Below are 16,023 nucleotides of genomic sequence, written 5' to 3'. Positions count from 1 at the left end.
AAACTCACTGGGATATATTGAGTCGAAAGTAACTATTGTTATTTATCGTGGGGAATGGTTGTATAAAGTTTTGAAAAGTCGTACGTTTTGATGTTATTAGTCCCCTACCGGTGAAACCGGAGGGGACTATAGGTTTCCTCTGAGTCTGTCCATCCGTCTGTCTGTCTAGTTGTCTGTCTGTCCGTCCTTCTGTCTAGCTGTCCCTCTGTCTGTCAGTCTGACCCACTTGGTTTTCCGCACTTTTTTTTTCTAAACGCTTGCAGATATTGAGCTGATTTTTGGTATCTGACTTTACCTTGATGAGTTATAGAAGTTTGCATTTCGTTCCGCTTCATTGATTTTGACGGAATTATGGAATTTTCAATTTTTAACGGGAACCAGATAACACTTGCCGGTAGGGGACTAGTATTGCTAATGAAATACTCTCAGAATGCTTGTTGATTTTGTTAATATTTTGTGATTCCAAATTATCTAAAAGTTTCTTGGCGTTATTAAGTATCCACATCTGATTCACACCACTGTCGAATATACTGTTGCACGGTACCCCTGATGTTTCTCCTTCACTGTAAAAATTTTAATGAGGAGTAAAGAAAGAGGCTTGGTAGAACATTTACTGGAACCCGCTTTGTATGTTTGTAAGGATTTATATGGAGTTTTGGAATCAAGTATAGGTATAATAATTAAAATTCATTTTGATATAAGAGACGTAAAGTACGGGAAAAAGATTTAAATTGATTATGACGTGACATTGACGTCATAATGGATCTAGCACCGGAAGGACAGTCTTAAAATATTTACTAGATCTTGACTTTAAGGTATGTCAATCGTAACCTTAGTTTTATTATGGACTTTTTGAGAAGCATATTTTAGATAAATAATCATATAACATGACTCAAAATTGCAAAGAAAATTGGAGGTCAGTGTGCATTTTACTGAGCAATGGTACAATTTGCTTGACCTTTTTGCACTTAGATTGTAACTCTCATGTTAGTCATTTAAACCTTCACCATATTTTACCAGATGTAATCATGGCATTAAATATAATCTTATTTTACGTAAAATAGTTTGAATAATATTTATCTTTGAACAAAGCAAGCAAATTAATGCGCATAAATTATTGTGTAAACTTTTTGCACTACAAATATCATATTTGGGGTATTAAAAATCTTAAAAGTAAAAAAAAATTTCTTGAATCAAACTTTTTATGACCTAGTTTAGTGCTGATTGGTTGGAAGTATCGTGTAATTTAAAATAATGAAAGAAAAAGTTGAGGTCAGTGATGTTATTTTTGTGATATTATTTAAAATAATTATGTGATTTTCAAGCAAGAAACAGTGTAAATTTTATTTTAACCTTTTCAATATATCTTCTTTTCTTGGCAAAGTTTACAAATGAATGTGCAAAATTTGTTCTTAAATATTAATTGAAACCTATATTTAATATTCCCAGCATATAATAAAGGAAAAGAATTCTCTGAGTAAAAATACGATGGGTCAAACCTCCAAGAATATCTTGGAGGTTTGACCCATCATATTTTTACTCAGAGATTAATTTGTAGAATTGAAGAATGTGTCACAAGAAATAGTCCCCAATAAATCTTGTTTCTTTATGATTTTGTGAGCAGTTTTTAAATTGAATGTTGTGTAATTTGCATTGTTTAAATCAAATATGTAATTAAAATTGAATTGTAATAAATAGTTTTGAAGTAATAGGTTAATCTGACTGGAACTTTTCTTAAAAGCTGACGAGTGAAATACTCAGGTCAGGTAAAGATCTAGTTGATTTTCGGGCTACGGGCCTAACCTCTATGAAATCTACGTATTGCATGCATGGAAAGAACCATCTAAATGTACACCTGCTATGCAGGATCTTAATACGTTTCCAGCGTAAGTGTTCCCACGAGATTATCTATTTATCCCCCCCCCCCCCATACACACCCACAAAAATAAATAAATGTCATTGATATACAAAATCCAACTCATGCTTATTTTTGCAAACTAGACAGCACGCTGAAAGAAGTGATTAATGCTCTACAATTTCGCGTTTTCCTTTCTTAACTTGTATAAAAGGATACAAAATAATTCAAACTGACATCATTCTAGTTGTTTGTGATATGTTATGAGTATAAATTAGCTAGCAACCAGAGCGAATCTAGATCGCCATTTATGTAGCGTCGAGAATGCTACGCCTTACTGAAAGTCCAAAGGTAACAGAGATTTGTACTAATTATATATTGTATATTACTGACTCAGCTGAATTTTAAAAAAATCTTGAGGATAAGTCTTGAAATAATCTTGAGAGTGGTTTGGTAGAAGATAAAATTTAAAATAAGACGCCTTTAACCATGAACTTACGAGTGTTTTATACAATTTTAAAGAAATGTACAACTTCTATATCTCATGTATATAAATTGTCGTGTTTTAGAAAGTCAATATTGATTTTTTACTATTACTTGCAATAATTTGTTCATCATTGTTTCAATATGCCATACATACAGTGTATTATATGTATATACAGCGTGAAGTATATAAATTTACATGGATATACTCTCACCTACAAGCTTGAATAAGACAACTTATTCGTAAAAAAATATGTAGGTAACTATATGAGAACATTTTTAAGGAACATCAATAATATTTTCAGCTTAAAGTTTCAAGAATAAGATGTATTTTACTATTTCCAATTCTATTGCTCTATAAAAAAAAGTTTTTTCCCGCATCTCTGTATTTTTGGCGCCATCTTTGCTACTCCATTGACTTGAAACAGTCGAGTGTATCATGACATTTAACTTCACAGATTTGTATCCTTCGTTATCTTCACCTATTTCATTTCAATCACTTTTCGAAATTTTGTTTGCATAAAACAATATAATTAAATTCAACGAACAGTCTCAAATAATTTCAGAATCATCTTATGGGTAAGCGCATGATCTGTTTTTACATGTTGGATTTCTCTTGCGATGATGTAGAAAGGAACATTCATTTATCAGTATAAAATGCTAAAGCTGCTAACACAAGTAGAAATACGGAGAAGGTTGGGGTATGAATTGACGTGGAGCCTCCAGTGCCATCAGCTATAAAAAATATATATATTATTGTATTATTTTAGGAATTATAATATATTATGTTGTTAGAAAAATAAAAGTTCGACGTACACATATACAGTAAAACTTGTCCAATCCGGATGTTGTGTATTCCAAATTCTTGTCTATTACAATATTAACTTTAAGACCCTTTCAGTAAATTCAATTACTTAAAATGTTGTCTAATCCAAAATATTGTCTATTCTGGCCACATTTTTTGAAACCAAGGGTGTGCGGACTAGACAAAATTTAGTGTACATTAATTTTTGTCCCCTTCCCCTTAATAAAATTAATTAAAACTAACCTAAAAAACCTAATACCTGATGCTTATGAGGCATTTAGGAAAAAGTAAGCTTTGGTGAAGTCAGCTATTATTTTTAAGACAAAGTGACTATTTTGATGACGACAGCGACTATCTGGATTACGGATTAGACTATTTGAATGCTACAGAGACACTATTTTGTTGACGACAGCGACTATATATTTGGATAATGACAGCAACTAGATATTTGGATGACGACAGAGACTATTTGGATGTCAAAAGAGACACTATTTGGGTAATGACAGCGACTTTATAATTATTTGCATGACGACAGTGACTGTTTGGATAACGACAGCGACTATTTGGATGTAAACAGAGACTATTAATTTGTCTGTCTCACTCTAATTTCAATTTACATCAAATTTTAATTTGCGATAGAATAATTAAACATGTGTATAATGTACCTACATGTACACACGTAGATAGAAAACTTATGTCATATAATATCCAAAAAATATACGAAAGTTTAATCGATTGCATAATTGCTGTTTGTATCACCTCCACAAATGTCCACAACCAAAAATAAGAATAAAGGTGAAATGAATGAAATCATTCTAAATAATACTAAATATGGGGATGTTTTGGTGCAATATAGCAAATAAAATCCAATAGAAGTATTAAATCCACTGATTATATACTGTTGTAAGTGCATTTAATTTTATCCATCATTAATGTCCTCATAAATTGACTTATTTAAGCTTATAAATGAAAACCAAAATTAACATTGATAACTAATATCGGTATATTTAGGACAGTATTATTTGTACCTATAATTATTAGTTGAAATGGTGGGTGATCAATAGTACAAATATATAATTAATGATTGCTAATCAACAAATGATATAAGGCAACATTGATTTTTTTGATTAACACTGGATTTATATCATTAGCGATTTTTACAAGTATATATTAATTTACGTAACGTGTTTTTATTATACAAATAAAAGTTTAGATAATAGACACTTAAAAACATAAACAACTGTGTATCGTGAATGTGTTAAAACGTGCAAAAACTGAACACACCCCCAACCCCCATCCCGAAAAAAAACTTCTTTGGGCCAACTTTAAAATGGTGTTTGCTTGCCCTTTCCCGACTAAGGATGAAAAAATTGAGTCGGTAGGTAAGTGAGAAAATTTTTTCAATGAAAATATCAAAATCAATGCTGAATTTTCAAACTCTATTTTTCGGAATGCTGCTTCCTGGAGGTTAAAAAAAGTTTTGAGTCGGGTCATTTTAATCCAGTCGGTTGGGAAAGGATAACCAAACATTTTTTAAAGATGGCCTTGTACTCTTTACTTGCAGGAAACAACTCTAATGTGGTATGGAGTTCCTTGTAAATATATATTGACGTATATTTGTTTTTAATATACTAGTACATGTACTTCGTAACAAAAGTAAAGACAGGAAGAGGACATTTATAGGTTAAAAATGAAATAAAAAGAAAAAAATATATATTACCTTGCGTTGTTGGTACATGAACTTGAGTTTGAGTTGTAATACTAGACGGGTCTGCAGAAAACAATTCATTTTGTTAAAATTTAATTCACATATTAAATACTGTTGTTATCTATAATAACTTTTTTCTCTAAATCTATTTCCTCTTTCTCACTCTATCATAATCTGATAACAGATACCTCTCACTTAGTTGAATGCTTATTTTTCATTTATTTAATTGTCGAGTTAAGAGGCTTACAAATACTGCCTCATACAGTGTACTGTTATTGTGTACATTTTATTGTAAATTTAATTTCTCTTTGGAACATTATTTATATTAAATCAAATTTTTTCAGTGATGATGAATGTTTCAAAAATAAATAAATAAGTAAAATAAAATAAGATAAAAAAAGTAAAAAAAAAATAAATTATGATTTTTTTTTCTGCTTACCAACAACACTTATATTCTGGTGGATGCTGATTTTGAGTGCACCCGTTGTCTTGTTGTGAATTTTACACGAGTATGTGCCACTGTCACTAATTCTGAGGTCTAGTAAAATATAGAAAATGCAAGCTGACAAGTACATCTGTTCTATTTTATTTTACTTTTCTCCTCTTTTTCTTTTACGGAAAAAACACTCTTAAGATGTGCATATTGTATGTATGTTCCAAGATGCTATAACACAATGTGTTTTAGGAAAAGATTACAAAAAAGAAACAGGAATTTTTGAATAATTTACCTAGTTATTTTTTATATATTGTACAATGGACATTTTCTTTTTCAAAAACAGAGGGCAATAAAATTCAGATTTTGTGATAGGAAAACAAGCCAGTCCCACAGTTTACCTGGTAGTGAAAAATAATAAGTAGTCCTGTTCTGTACTGTAGCTTCGGAACAACTCTGATTTCTACCCACCGGTACCACTTGGCTGTTGTTGCAGTAAGTTATGCTACCAAAACTCAAATAGACGTCCACATCTGATACACTGTCCTCACCAGATGCCTCAGCATAACATGATGTATTATAGGTGTCACGTGGTGCGTACGGGCCATGAAAATCCAGTGTAAAAGAATAAGCAAACTTACATAGAACATCTGGAAAAAGGAAACAGAGGATATCTGCTTTCGTCGATATTGATTAATGTCTATATTAGAATGAGTTCATGAACTGATAAGAAACAAGAAGTACGAAGAAGAAGAAGAAGAAGAAGAAAGAGAGAACTCTATAATTTAAGTAAGCCTGAAAAAGAAATCAATAAACTTCTATAATATCATTTGAAAAAAAATGAAAAAAAAAAAATGATTAAAATTATCTACATTAATCAGCATGAATTCAAAATTTTGTTCTGAACTCAACCTAGATATTTTGAAGTCCTGTCATTATAAGGTTGTGTATATCAGCACATAGACAAAAATCAAATTGTCAAACAAAAAATACGAGGGGTTATCAAAAAGTTCGTGGACTAGCGCCATAAAATTAAAACCGCTTTAGGTACATCAATGAATTTTTACACATTTAATTAGCATCATCTTTTCTATCTATAGGATAAACCATAAATCATAAGTTTTATTTTTTAATAAATTGTTAATGTTTTTGTAAGGAATGGTATGTCCAGGCGGCGCAACCTCAAATATGACGTTTTTTCTACTTGAGTGTTACTAATAAAAACTCTTTTGATATGAGCATTTGTCCTCAAAAAATCCCGTTAATTCAGATATTTGGTACGACGCAATTGTTCCGTAAAATTTGCAATTTTTACCCCATTCTGTAAGTTCTATGAAATTTTATCGTAAGTTTTATACGGAGTGTCTAAACAATCAAGGGCTTGAAAATGACGTCAAAAAGGGGGAGGGGTTTCTTTTTCCTACATTCTATATTGTTTCGCACCTGGAAAAACTGGTATAGACCTAGGGAATGTTTAAACAGGCTACAGAAAAATAAAATGCATCCAAAGTACTCGTTTTAAATACCCAAAAAGATTCAGAGAGATGAAAGATGCACAGTTAATGTCGATTTGTAGTTATTGTGTCAAAAGTCAGTCACGTCGAAAAGTGACGTTGATCATGTGTGGTAGAAAATGAATATGTATAGATCTATGTATAGATCCATTTACAATATTATATGCATTGAAAGTAGTTGTTCATGACATTGTAAAGTCATATAAACAAGACGGGATTAAGTCTTACTTATTACTCCAGGTAATTTCATCAAGATAAGTGTATGAAGTAGATAGAGCGGTCATTGAGAAACAATGACGTTGTCGGACGTCATGAAACAAAACGGCGACAGCGCCGGGTGATCATATAATGTCTTTTTTATTTTAGAATAATTTGGCAAATTATCAATATATCGAGCTAAAATTTTCAACATTTCTTAAACTTTTGTTGATTTATGTTCCCTATAAATTTTGTAAGCACAGACTACATAGTATTAATTTTATCGAATCAGTCCACGAACTTTTTGATAACCCCTCGTAAATAAATAGAAATATATATATATATATATATATATATATATATATATATATATATATATATATATATATATATATATATATATATATATATATATATATATATATATATATATATATATATATAAAATTAAAAAAAAAGTTAGCATCCTTTGTGGTAATGTGTATCCTTACTTTAGTATTGATAGACACAGTCATTGAAACTATTAAAATAATGAGTGCTTAAATTTTCTTTTGAAAATCTATTCTGGCTTATGTCTAATGACTTACATCTTGCTATTTTTTTTTAATCAGATTTCTACTTAATCTTTCAAATTAAGGAATATTTTATATTCATGCAAATATAATCCTGATAATTATGAGATTTCTTAAATTCTGTGTTACTTAGCTATTGACATAACAATTACAACAAGTATATAATCATAGATATCACCCGGATATGCATTTATCAATGAATATGCAATGAAAATTATAAAACTATCACAATATTATATAAGAATAAAAGTGAGATGCAGCTATTTAAACATTACTTTATCAGGGGATCGTTTCAAAACACATTAATTTTTTATTATTTTTAAAGCACATTTACAATGGTCGTTGAATTTTGAAATTTTATTGCTTTATATATATATATATATATATATATATATATATATATATATATATATATATATATATATATATATATATATATATATATATATATATATATATATATATATATGTATGTGTATGTAAGTATTATTGTATGTATGTACAGAATATGCAATGAATGATAAGGGTTAAAATTCATGCCTGTAAAGTTCAATAAATAAATATATGATACACTGCTTGATTCATGTAGTACCAGTTGCTTAGCTAACAAATATTTCAATCATATTAGCATTTGCAGAGAAAGGCAGTAGAAAGGTTAGAGCTTTTATGTTTGAGATTTATAAAGAGTACACTTACAGGTGTGTTGACCCAGTAACACAAAGAGGAGGATAGCAAGAAAATTCCACGGGAAGTCTCCTAACCTTACCATGTTTAAAGCTCTCCTCTCAAAATACTGAAAATATACAAGATCATAAACCATTTAATAAGATTAGTGAGATCAGGAAAGAAAAAAAAAAACAAAAACAAAACAATCCATTGAAATTAATTATGGTTGCTTTATGTCAGTTGATCTCAATTTGTATTTTTAATGATAGGTGTAAGTTTCATGTAACTTCACATTTCATGTTTATATATGTGTGACACAATCTTTAGAAGTATTTAAAAAGAATAAAATCAAAACATGATTTGCGGTAGAGATAAATAAAGTATTTATAAGAGCTGGTAGATTCAAATTATATTTGACAGTCGCAGGAAAATGGGGACATAAAAATTAAACAGGTAATTTTTAATTCCGAAGGAAACTCGTATCTAGGGCGTATAACCGAGATAAAATATGCATATGTACGATGCAAGGAGCAGCTTAGATAATGTTTCGTAAGTATATTAAATAAATAGGCATCAACACAATAAACTGGAAAAAAAATTGATACTTACAAAAAACTATTTTAGGTCGCCTTGCTCAGTTGATTTCCTATATTTGTGAAGGTAGATGATCACACTTCTGTAGAGCCTTTGACCGTCTTTTATCTAGTCTATGACCTTAAAAAATTGCATTGCGCAATGGTTGACATGATACGGATATTTGCATTGCATATCAATTGAGCCTTACGAAATATAACTGATGAAAGTCTAGTACTGTTCTTAAAATTATTGATCTTTCTTTGTTATGGATATGTAAAACTAATTATAAGAATAATGAAAAAAAAGATTCCGAGAAATAAAAAAAAAAATATATTATAGAATGAATTGTGTCACCGTTATTTTTAAACTTTTTAAATATTGAGTTCAAATGCAATTTAAAGATATATATTATACAATTAAAAGAAGATAAAGTAATTATAAGCTAGGAACACAAAAACATCTAAATATTCTAAACTTGCATAAAACCATCTCTTAAGATATTCATGAACATAATAAAAAAGAAAAATATGAAGGGAATTAGCAACACAGCGATTTTTAAACCAATTGTTCAATGAAAAAAGAAGAAAATGATGAAAAGTGATTTATCACAAAAACCAACAAACAATGCTATTCTTTAACAGGGCATTGAACGAGGACCCTGTAAAATTCATAGGTAGCACGGAGGAGTAAACATCCCCTGTCGACCAGTCACACCTCTCTTAATATCAGCTTGTTGCTTGTCTAACACTTAAAAAAATAGTTTAATTAGGTCGTTTTAAGAAAAGAATTATGACAAGGGGATTTTGAAATTGATTTTACTTGAGAATCTAGCTTAGATACGGATTCCTGTTTCTTTGTTTGTCAAATCTTTGAAATATTAGTGAAATTACACGTAGTAGTATGCTTTGAGGCCAGGTATTATCACTAACATTTGAAGGAGTTTCCAATAAACGTAGTTTCAGTATTTTCGTTCATTTTGTGAACTTATCTGAACCTCCTCCACCCTAAAAAGTTATAGTCATTTCTTTTTCATCTAGCTCGGCAATGAGCATAGAGTAAGTAATTTTCTAGACGAAAATATATGTACTCGAACTATTCTTACACAATGTTTGTCATGACTGCAATTTTTTCTAGGTAGCAGACGTTCGATATACATTATTAACATGTCTGTATATTATGAGTCATCCGAGATACAAATATACAGCAGCAGTGAGTCTGAAAAAAGATAACATCAATAGTAATAAAGCCTTTATTTTATCCAGAATGACATATTTCGCAACAAAGCTAGTTTTCGATATGGTCCTGCATGTAACATACACTTAGTATTAGAATATTCATAGTTTAGAGGAAATAGGGTAATGTACATATAAGCTAAATAAGTAATTGTGAATATAAAATAAACAAGTACCAAATAAAATTGAGAAAGTACGGCGATATAGTCTCTAAGATAATTTCTCTTAAAACATACTATACTCGTTGAATTTCTAATATTTTCACTCAAGTTAATCCAATATTACTACCTGAAACACTGAAAGATCTTTTAAAATACTCAGTCTTTTTTCCGGGAGTAACAGACAGTACATTTGAATTGGAATTTCTTGTTTGCCTGTGGCTATTTTCTGATACATATTTGAAAACATTTAGGTAATCTGGCGTTTATCAATGTTATGCTTTGTACACTAGAATGCCTATTCTATTGACAATTTTATCTGATAGAGACGTCTCCAGTTAATAGTTGTATTAACATGAGAGAAGATGAAAAAACTCATAAAATGAATAAAAAAAAACAACAACATAACTCTCCAAAATTTTGCTGACAAAGGGTAAAAGGGATACAGTTGTTAAATATTCATCCCCTGAATTTTTTTTTTCGAAAAAGGTACAACACTTGTTTTTTTTTCAGTCACCAAATGTACATGAAAATATAGAAAAGTTGAATATATATGCAAGAACATCACATTTGAGGAGAGTTTTAAAAGTTTGACAGAGACACCGTTCAACTTATCTTAGATGCAGATATACGTTGTATATCATTTTCATCAAATTCAATGCTTCTGATACCTAATCATCACAGTTTAACAACCAGATACAATTATCGAAGAGTATAAAGGTTGTGGAAACTTAATCACGACATTAATATAACTGTATATTAATTTTACAAGATATGAAATATTTGAAGAATAACTGTCTATTGTTCTGCGTAGGTAATCCACATTATTTTAAAATATGTTTTTCTGTAGGCATTTTGGTGGAAACACAAAACAAATACAAAGTAAAAATTTTAAGGCACAAATTTGTTAAGAAATCATAGTATTTTGGTTCGAGAAAATTTACCTTTTTGATTTCATTACTTTTTTTTTTAGATACACATGATCAGTTTACTGTTACTAAGGCATCCTGGTAAAAGAAAATTTAAAAAGAATATGCTAAAAAATCATGAAAATTGGGCTAAAATTGAGCTCATAATATTTTTTTTTAAAAAAAAGTGTTTGTTTTGTTTATTGAAATATACAATGAAAAAAGAAACATAAGACATTTAGACTCATTTATGACTATATACTGACGACATTTGACGCATATTAAAACTCTGGTAAACAAAACACGAACATGGAATGTGCGCCTCAAACACTCGTAGAATACGTACCTTACGTTTTCAAGGTCGATTTTACTTTAGTTTTGTTATTTTAACCTTCCCTGTCTGATGCCTAACCAATAATTTTGTTGGAGTTATTTCTCTTAATCCTTTGTATACCCATTTTACACCGAGATCATGTAATTATTCATGCATGAATTTGTAAATATTGCATATAATTAAGAACAACCGTCATGCGCAGATCTAGAGGGGGTCGGGGTCGGGGAGGGGTACGGTACTCCCCCCCCCCCCTGGAATTTGCAGAGTTATTAAACTTTGGAACCCCCCCCCCCTTTAGAAAGCTTGGACTCCACCATCATCACCTCAAGGAATTTTTTGGTGGGATTTTTTTTACCCGAATTGACCTCCCCCCACCGCCCTTGGGGAAAAATCCTAGATCCGCGCCTGACCTTTGTTCAACCATCCTAAAGAAAACCAATGCCATCCGCAGTCTCCTTGACATGCTATAATTTACTTTTTACTATTCTGAAAGTCCTAAAATAATGATCATACATACCCTTATTCTTATTAGGAAAAACCAAACTCGGAAATCCTGCAGTGCTTGAATTCCACTTGATTATTTATCTATAGCATTATACATATATTGTATAAAAATGATGATTGTCATCAAAGGATGGGACTATGCTGACAGAGAAACATTATATCGACAAGGAAAATACACACTAAATAATCGATACCGAGTACATTTCATGAGAAGGGAAAGCGTAACATAATCGATACTGAGTAAAATAATGTCAACAAGGAAAACACTCAATGATAGTGGAACTGTTGTTCCAATTTGATTAGCATTTACACTTAAAAAAAATAACAAAAATTAAATTGATAGGGCATGATAAATATTTACCTGCGTTGGGGAGCATGTCAGTCATATCGCCATTAGTTCTTGTAGTGATGAACTCGAAATATCCTTACTGGAATTAAAAAAATAGGTGAATTCAAAAGGCTGATATAATTGGATTTTTCTGCGCTCTTAGCATTACCAGTTTTGGTTTGCAGTTTTGCAATTGTTAACTGTAAAATATGGTTTCAACAAGAGGCCGATAGGCAACAACGCTCACCAGAGTAACCTTGGCCCTGCTGTACAATCAGAATATGTTACAGTTCTTTTTGCCATGTAACCCCGGGTAAGGGGGCAATGACTCGAATCTCCACTACCTAAATATGCTCACAAATGAATATCCCTAATCTTGACCCTCTTATTCTTGAGAAGAACATTTCAATTTTTTCCTATACATTTCCATATAAAACTTGGATACACTATTAGGGCTCCACCCTACCTCACTTTACTTTGGAGGGGGGAGGAGTATGATTTGAACAAATTTCATTCTACACCCCCTAAGAAAACTTGCATATAAATGTCAACAATCATGAACCTAGTTTTAATCAAGAGAAATTCTAGAATATTTTTCTATACATTCCAATGTAAACTTTTGCCTCATTATGGCACACCCTTTACCCGAGGGGCCTTGAGTTTGAACAAAATTAACTGAGAGAGTGAAGATGATTGCATATTAATCTGACTAATAATCATGGCCATGCTGATCCCGAAACGACGAATTTTGAAGTTTTAATTATCCTATATTTCCCATGTTCAAATCCTCTATCGTCTATTTTGGACTCTCTTTTACACCAGCGGATGTAGACAAACTTGAATCTATATTATGTCAGAAACTTTACTTAATTTACATTATTTTTGGTCGAGTGTTTTTTTTTTTGAAAAGAATATTTTGTATGATCCTGCATTTTTAAAAATTATACTTGCCTGAAAGACAGCGTGACTCTTCATTTGAACAATACTGAATCCCTTTCACCCGAGGAGTGGGGTAAATTTGCCCAGTGGCTCTTGAGAAGTTGAACATGTGAAAAGTAAAAAGCAAAAAAATTGTAAAAAGTTAGAGGTTGAACACTGAATAATTTTCAATATTTTTGTATTTATCTATTAAAATTATTCCATATGTATTCCCGTTCAATTTTACTTTTATATCCAAATATAGCAATGTTAGACAATTGATAACCGAGATGTTTTATGAGATTTAGTCAGAAAATAACCTGAGCCCAACTTTTAAAATATTGTTTGCTTGCCCTCTCCCGACCCAGGATGAAAAATTTGGGTCGGTAGGGATGGGGATTTTTTTTCTTAAAAAATTTCAACATATTAAAAATTGATCCCCGTTGAATAATGACCCCCTCCCAGAGTGATACAAAGTTTAAAAGAGGTATTTGATGACAAGATTTGGTTCTAACGTTTAATTCTCTTGCCTTTTATAAAACAATATAAAATTTGATATTATACCATTACAGGTGTTTAGATCTATTATACTTTTTTGGATATTTTACTAGAGGAAGACACTAAAAGCAAACTATTAAAAACTATCATAAACATGACTTCAATTTTTCTATCGTCAATATCCCTTAACTATGTAGCAGTACACCATTTTCGCCTGTATATGGAGTTTATGCCTTCCAAATGCTTCGATATGCGAGAGCGTCTTCTATTTACGAACAATTTCTAAAACGAGGCAAGCTATTGACAAATACGTTGGTTATACAAGGATTTCAAAATCTCCTTTAATCAACATTTCGCAAATTCTACGGTCGATACAATGATCTTGTTAGCATATACAATCTATCGTTAAGTCGAATGTTGACTGACATTTTTTCATTTCAATCGTTAGGACATTATTTTCACACTTAAATTGTTAACGAATTTTTCAGTTTACCCGACCATAAGAAGGAGCAGCAGCGGGTGTGACCGGTCGGCAGTGGATGCTTACCCCTCTATGGCACCTGATCAGAACTCTGGTGTTTTTAACAGTCCGTGTTTGCTCTTCTCCAGTGTATTTTCTAATGGACTTTTGAGCTTGATTACTCGTCGTTATCTTCATATTTCACCTTCTGCGTTTTCATCACACAATAAAAACGACACAATGGGTACGTCACAGTGAATATTAGTTAAAACTGTTATCAAGTTTTTTTTCCATCCATGTCATATTTGGATACTTTGATAAATATAGACACTTATGTACAACTAACTAAAAAACTATTGACAAACGGGATGACTTCCAAATTGGCCGCTTCTTATACTAGTATTTATATTTATGTGCTTAAATTCTACTGTCGTCTGCATTTGGTGTGTAAGTCTTCTAACTTAAGCGGTGCTCTGTCAACTCTTAAACAAGCTTCATCTCATGTAGATTGTGAACAACATTCGGGAATTAAAAATAAATGATTAGCTTAGCTGACGACGCGAACACCATTGGTTCACATATATTTCCTTATTTCCATGGCGTGGATGCAAAATATCCAATATTGTTTAGGATAAAGAAAAAACTTTTACGAATACAATATCTAAATGAATACTTACGACTAATACACTGTACATTTATTAATGTATAAATACAATGATAAAGGTATTTACTCTATGCTGATTTTTGATGAAGTTTTATGCATATTATCCATATCTTTTGATTATATATGAAGTCGAATAAAATACCACTATGTCACTTATGGAATAAATATCACTCATAAAATAAATTACGCTTACATATGCAGAAAGAGTATAATAAGAGAATAACATTCCTAGCACCGCAATTTATTATACTGTGTACCCTTTTCCCTATCACACCCTGTATCAACCCAGGACACCATTGGCAATATCAATTAGCCTGACAAGAGACATTTTTCGGTATTTAATTAACCAAAGATATCATTTACCATTAAGGGGATCGGGCTTCGGTACCTGACTGATTAAGTTTAATTAAAACACCAAAGTAACGCTTATCGTTGTTATAGTATACAGAAAGTTAGCAAATAAATGAAAACAAATCTCTTAAGGGTAATTCAAGTTCTCAGATATTTAGCATCTTTGAACTTTGAAATTTAAAAAAAAGTATTTCAGGGTATTCATTTAGTATTTTCCTTCCATAAAATTATTTTTTTGTCATTGGCAGCATTTATTTGACCCTTTTCTGCATTTCACGCAAAATGCATGCAGGTGAGATATACATTGTAATGGCACCAACGGATCAATGTCAAATATATTTATATTATCTTAAATCCAATATTGTCCCAGATAAATAAAAAAATATAAGCGACATCAATACAAATACTTTTTAAAAATATATATATATATTATCATAGAATATAAGTAGGCAATGAATTCAGGGATGGTCTTGATGAATTTCAAAGAGAAAACAGAAAATATTCTATCGGATGATATACATAGTTTCCTTTGTCTTTGCAGTAGAAGTCGAATTAAAATGACATTTTTTACTTAATGTTTGTAGCAGGTACCTGCTAGTTCTAGTTACAGATTCAGAAGATCTTGTACTCGAAACAATAAAGAACAATAAATAAATAAATAAATAAATAATAATAATGAGGAAAATAAATCAATCAATGCCAGGCATTCCTCTGCGAACGTTTACACAGATGAAAGAATAGACTTACCTAGTCTGAACAGAACATAAAAGGTAATATGCATTGAGATCATATCCAGAATCTGTAAAAAGGACGACGAAAAATTATGTCAGATTTTTTTTTAAAGATATTCAGATTTAA

At 30.9% G+C, this 16,023-nt stretch overlaps 2 protein-coding genes across 6 annotated transcripts in view; both read right to left on the bottom strand.

Annotated features, from left to right (window-relative positions):
• Positions 1–16,023, bottom strand: part of LOC133188382 (uncharacterized) — a 186,641-nt gene that overhangs the window by 20,551 nt on the left and 150,067 nt on the right. The gene's annotated exons all lie outside the window — the stretch shown is intronic.
• On the bottom strand, positions 2,336–12,380 carry LOC133188872 (uncharacterized). 5 transcript variants are annotated; one of them, XM_061324353.1, is made up of 7 exons: positions 12,308–12,380; positions 8,844–8,948; positions 8,265–8,361; positions 5,686–5,934; positions 5,291–5,389; positions 4,864–4,914; positions 2,336–3,073 (listed from the first exon to the last, which is right to left on the bottom strand). In XM_061324353.1, the coding sequence occupies exons 3-7, from the start codon at positions 8,335–8,337 to the stop codon at positions 2,979–2,981; spliced, it is 567 nt and encodes a 188-aa protein (XP_061180337.1). In that variant the 5' UTR covers positions 8,338–8,361; positions 8,844–8,948; positions 12,308–12,380; the 3' UTR covers positions 2,336–2,978. The 5 variants fall into 5 exon arrangements, with proteins under 5 accessions (XP_061180337.1, XP_061180336.1, XP_061180335.1 ...); XM_061324352.1 differs by lacking the exon at positions 12,308–12,380 and adding an exon at positions 11,960–12,030; XM_061324351.1 differs by lacking the exon at positions 12,308–12,380 and having other exon boundaries at positions 8,844–9,007.

This window comes from Saccostrea echinata, unplaced genomic scaffold (genome assembly GCF_033153115.1).
Source record: "Saccostrea echinata isolate AGI-Se365-2 ecotype Australia unplaced genomic scaffold, CSIRO_AGI_Sech_v1 ptg000016l, whole genome shotgun sequence".
Lineage (NCBI taxonomy): Eukaryota > Metazoa > Mollusca > Bivalvia > Ostreida > Ostreidae > Saccostrea > Saccostrea echinata.
Note: the sequence above shows the minus strand (reverse complement) of the source record. Positions and strands in the feature narration are given on the sequence as shown.

What these genes read in the sequence shown, in the direction of transcription:
- LOC133188872 (XM_061324353.1), bottom strand. Translation starts at nt 8,337, where the DNA reads ATGGTAAGGTTAGGAGACTTCCCGTGGAATTTTCTTGCTATCCTCCTC. An exon ending in GTTACTGGGTCAACACACCT is followed by an intron (nt 5,935 to 8,264) that starts GTAAGTGTACTC and finishes TCCTTTTTCCAG; the next exon opens with ATGTTCTATGTAAGTTTGCT. An exon ending in CCAGAATATAAGTGTTGTTG is followed by an intron (nt 4,915 to 5,290) that starts GTAAGCAGAAAA and finishes TGTTTTCTGCAG; the next exon opens with ACCCGTCTAGTATTACAACT.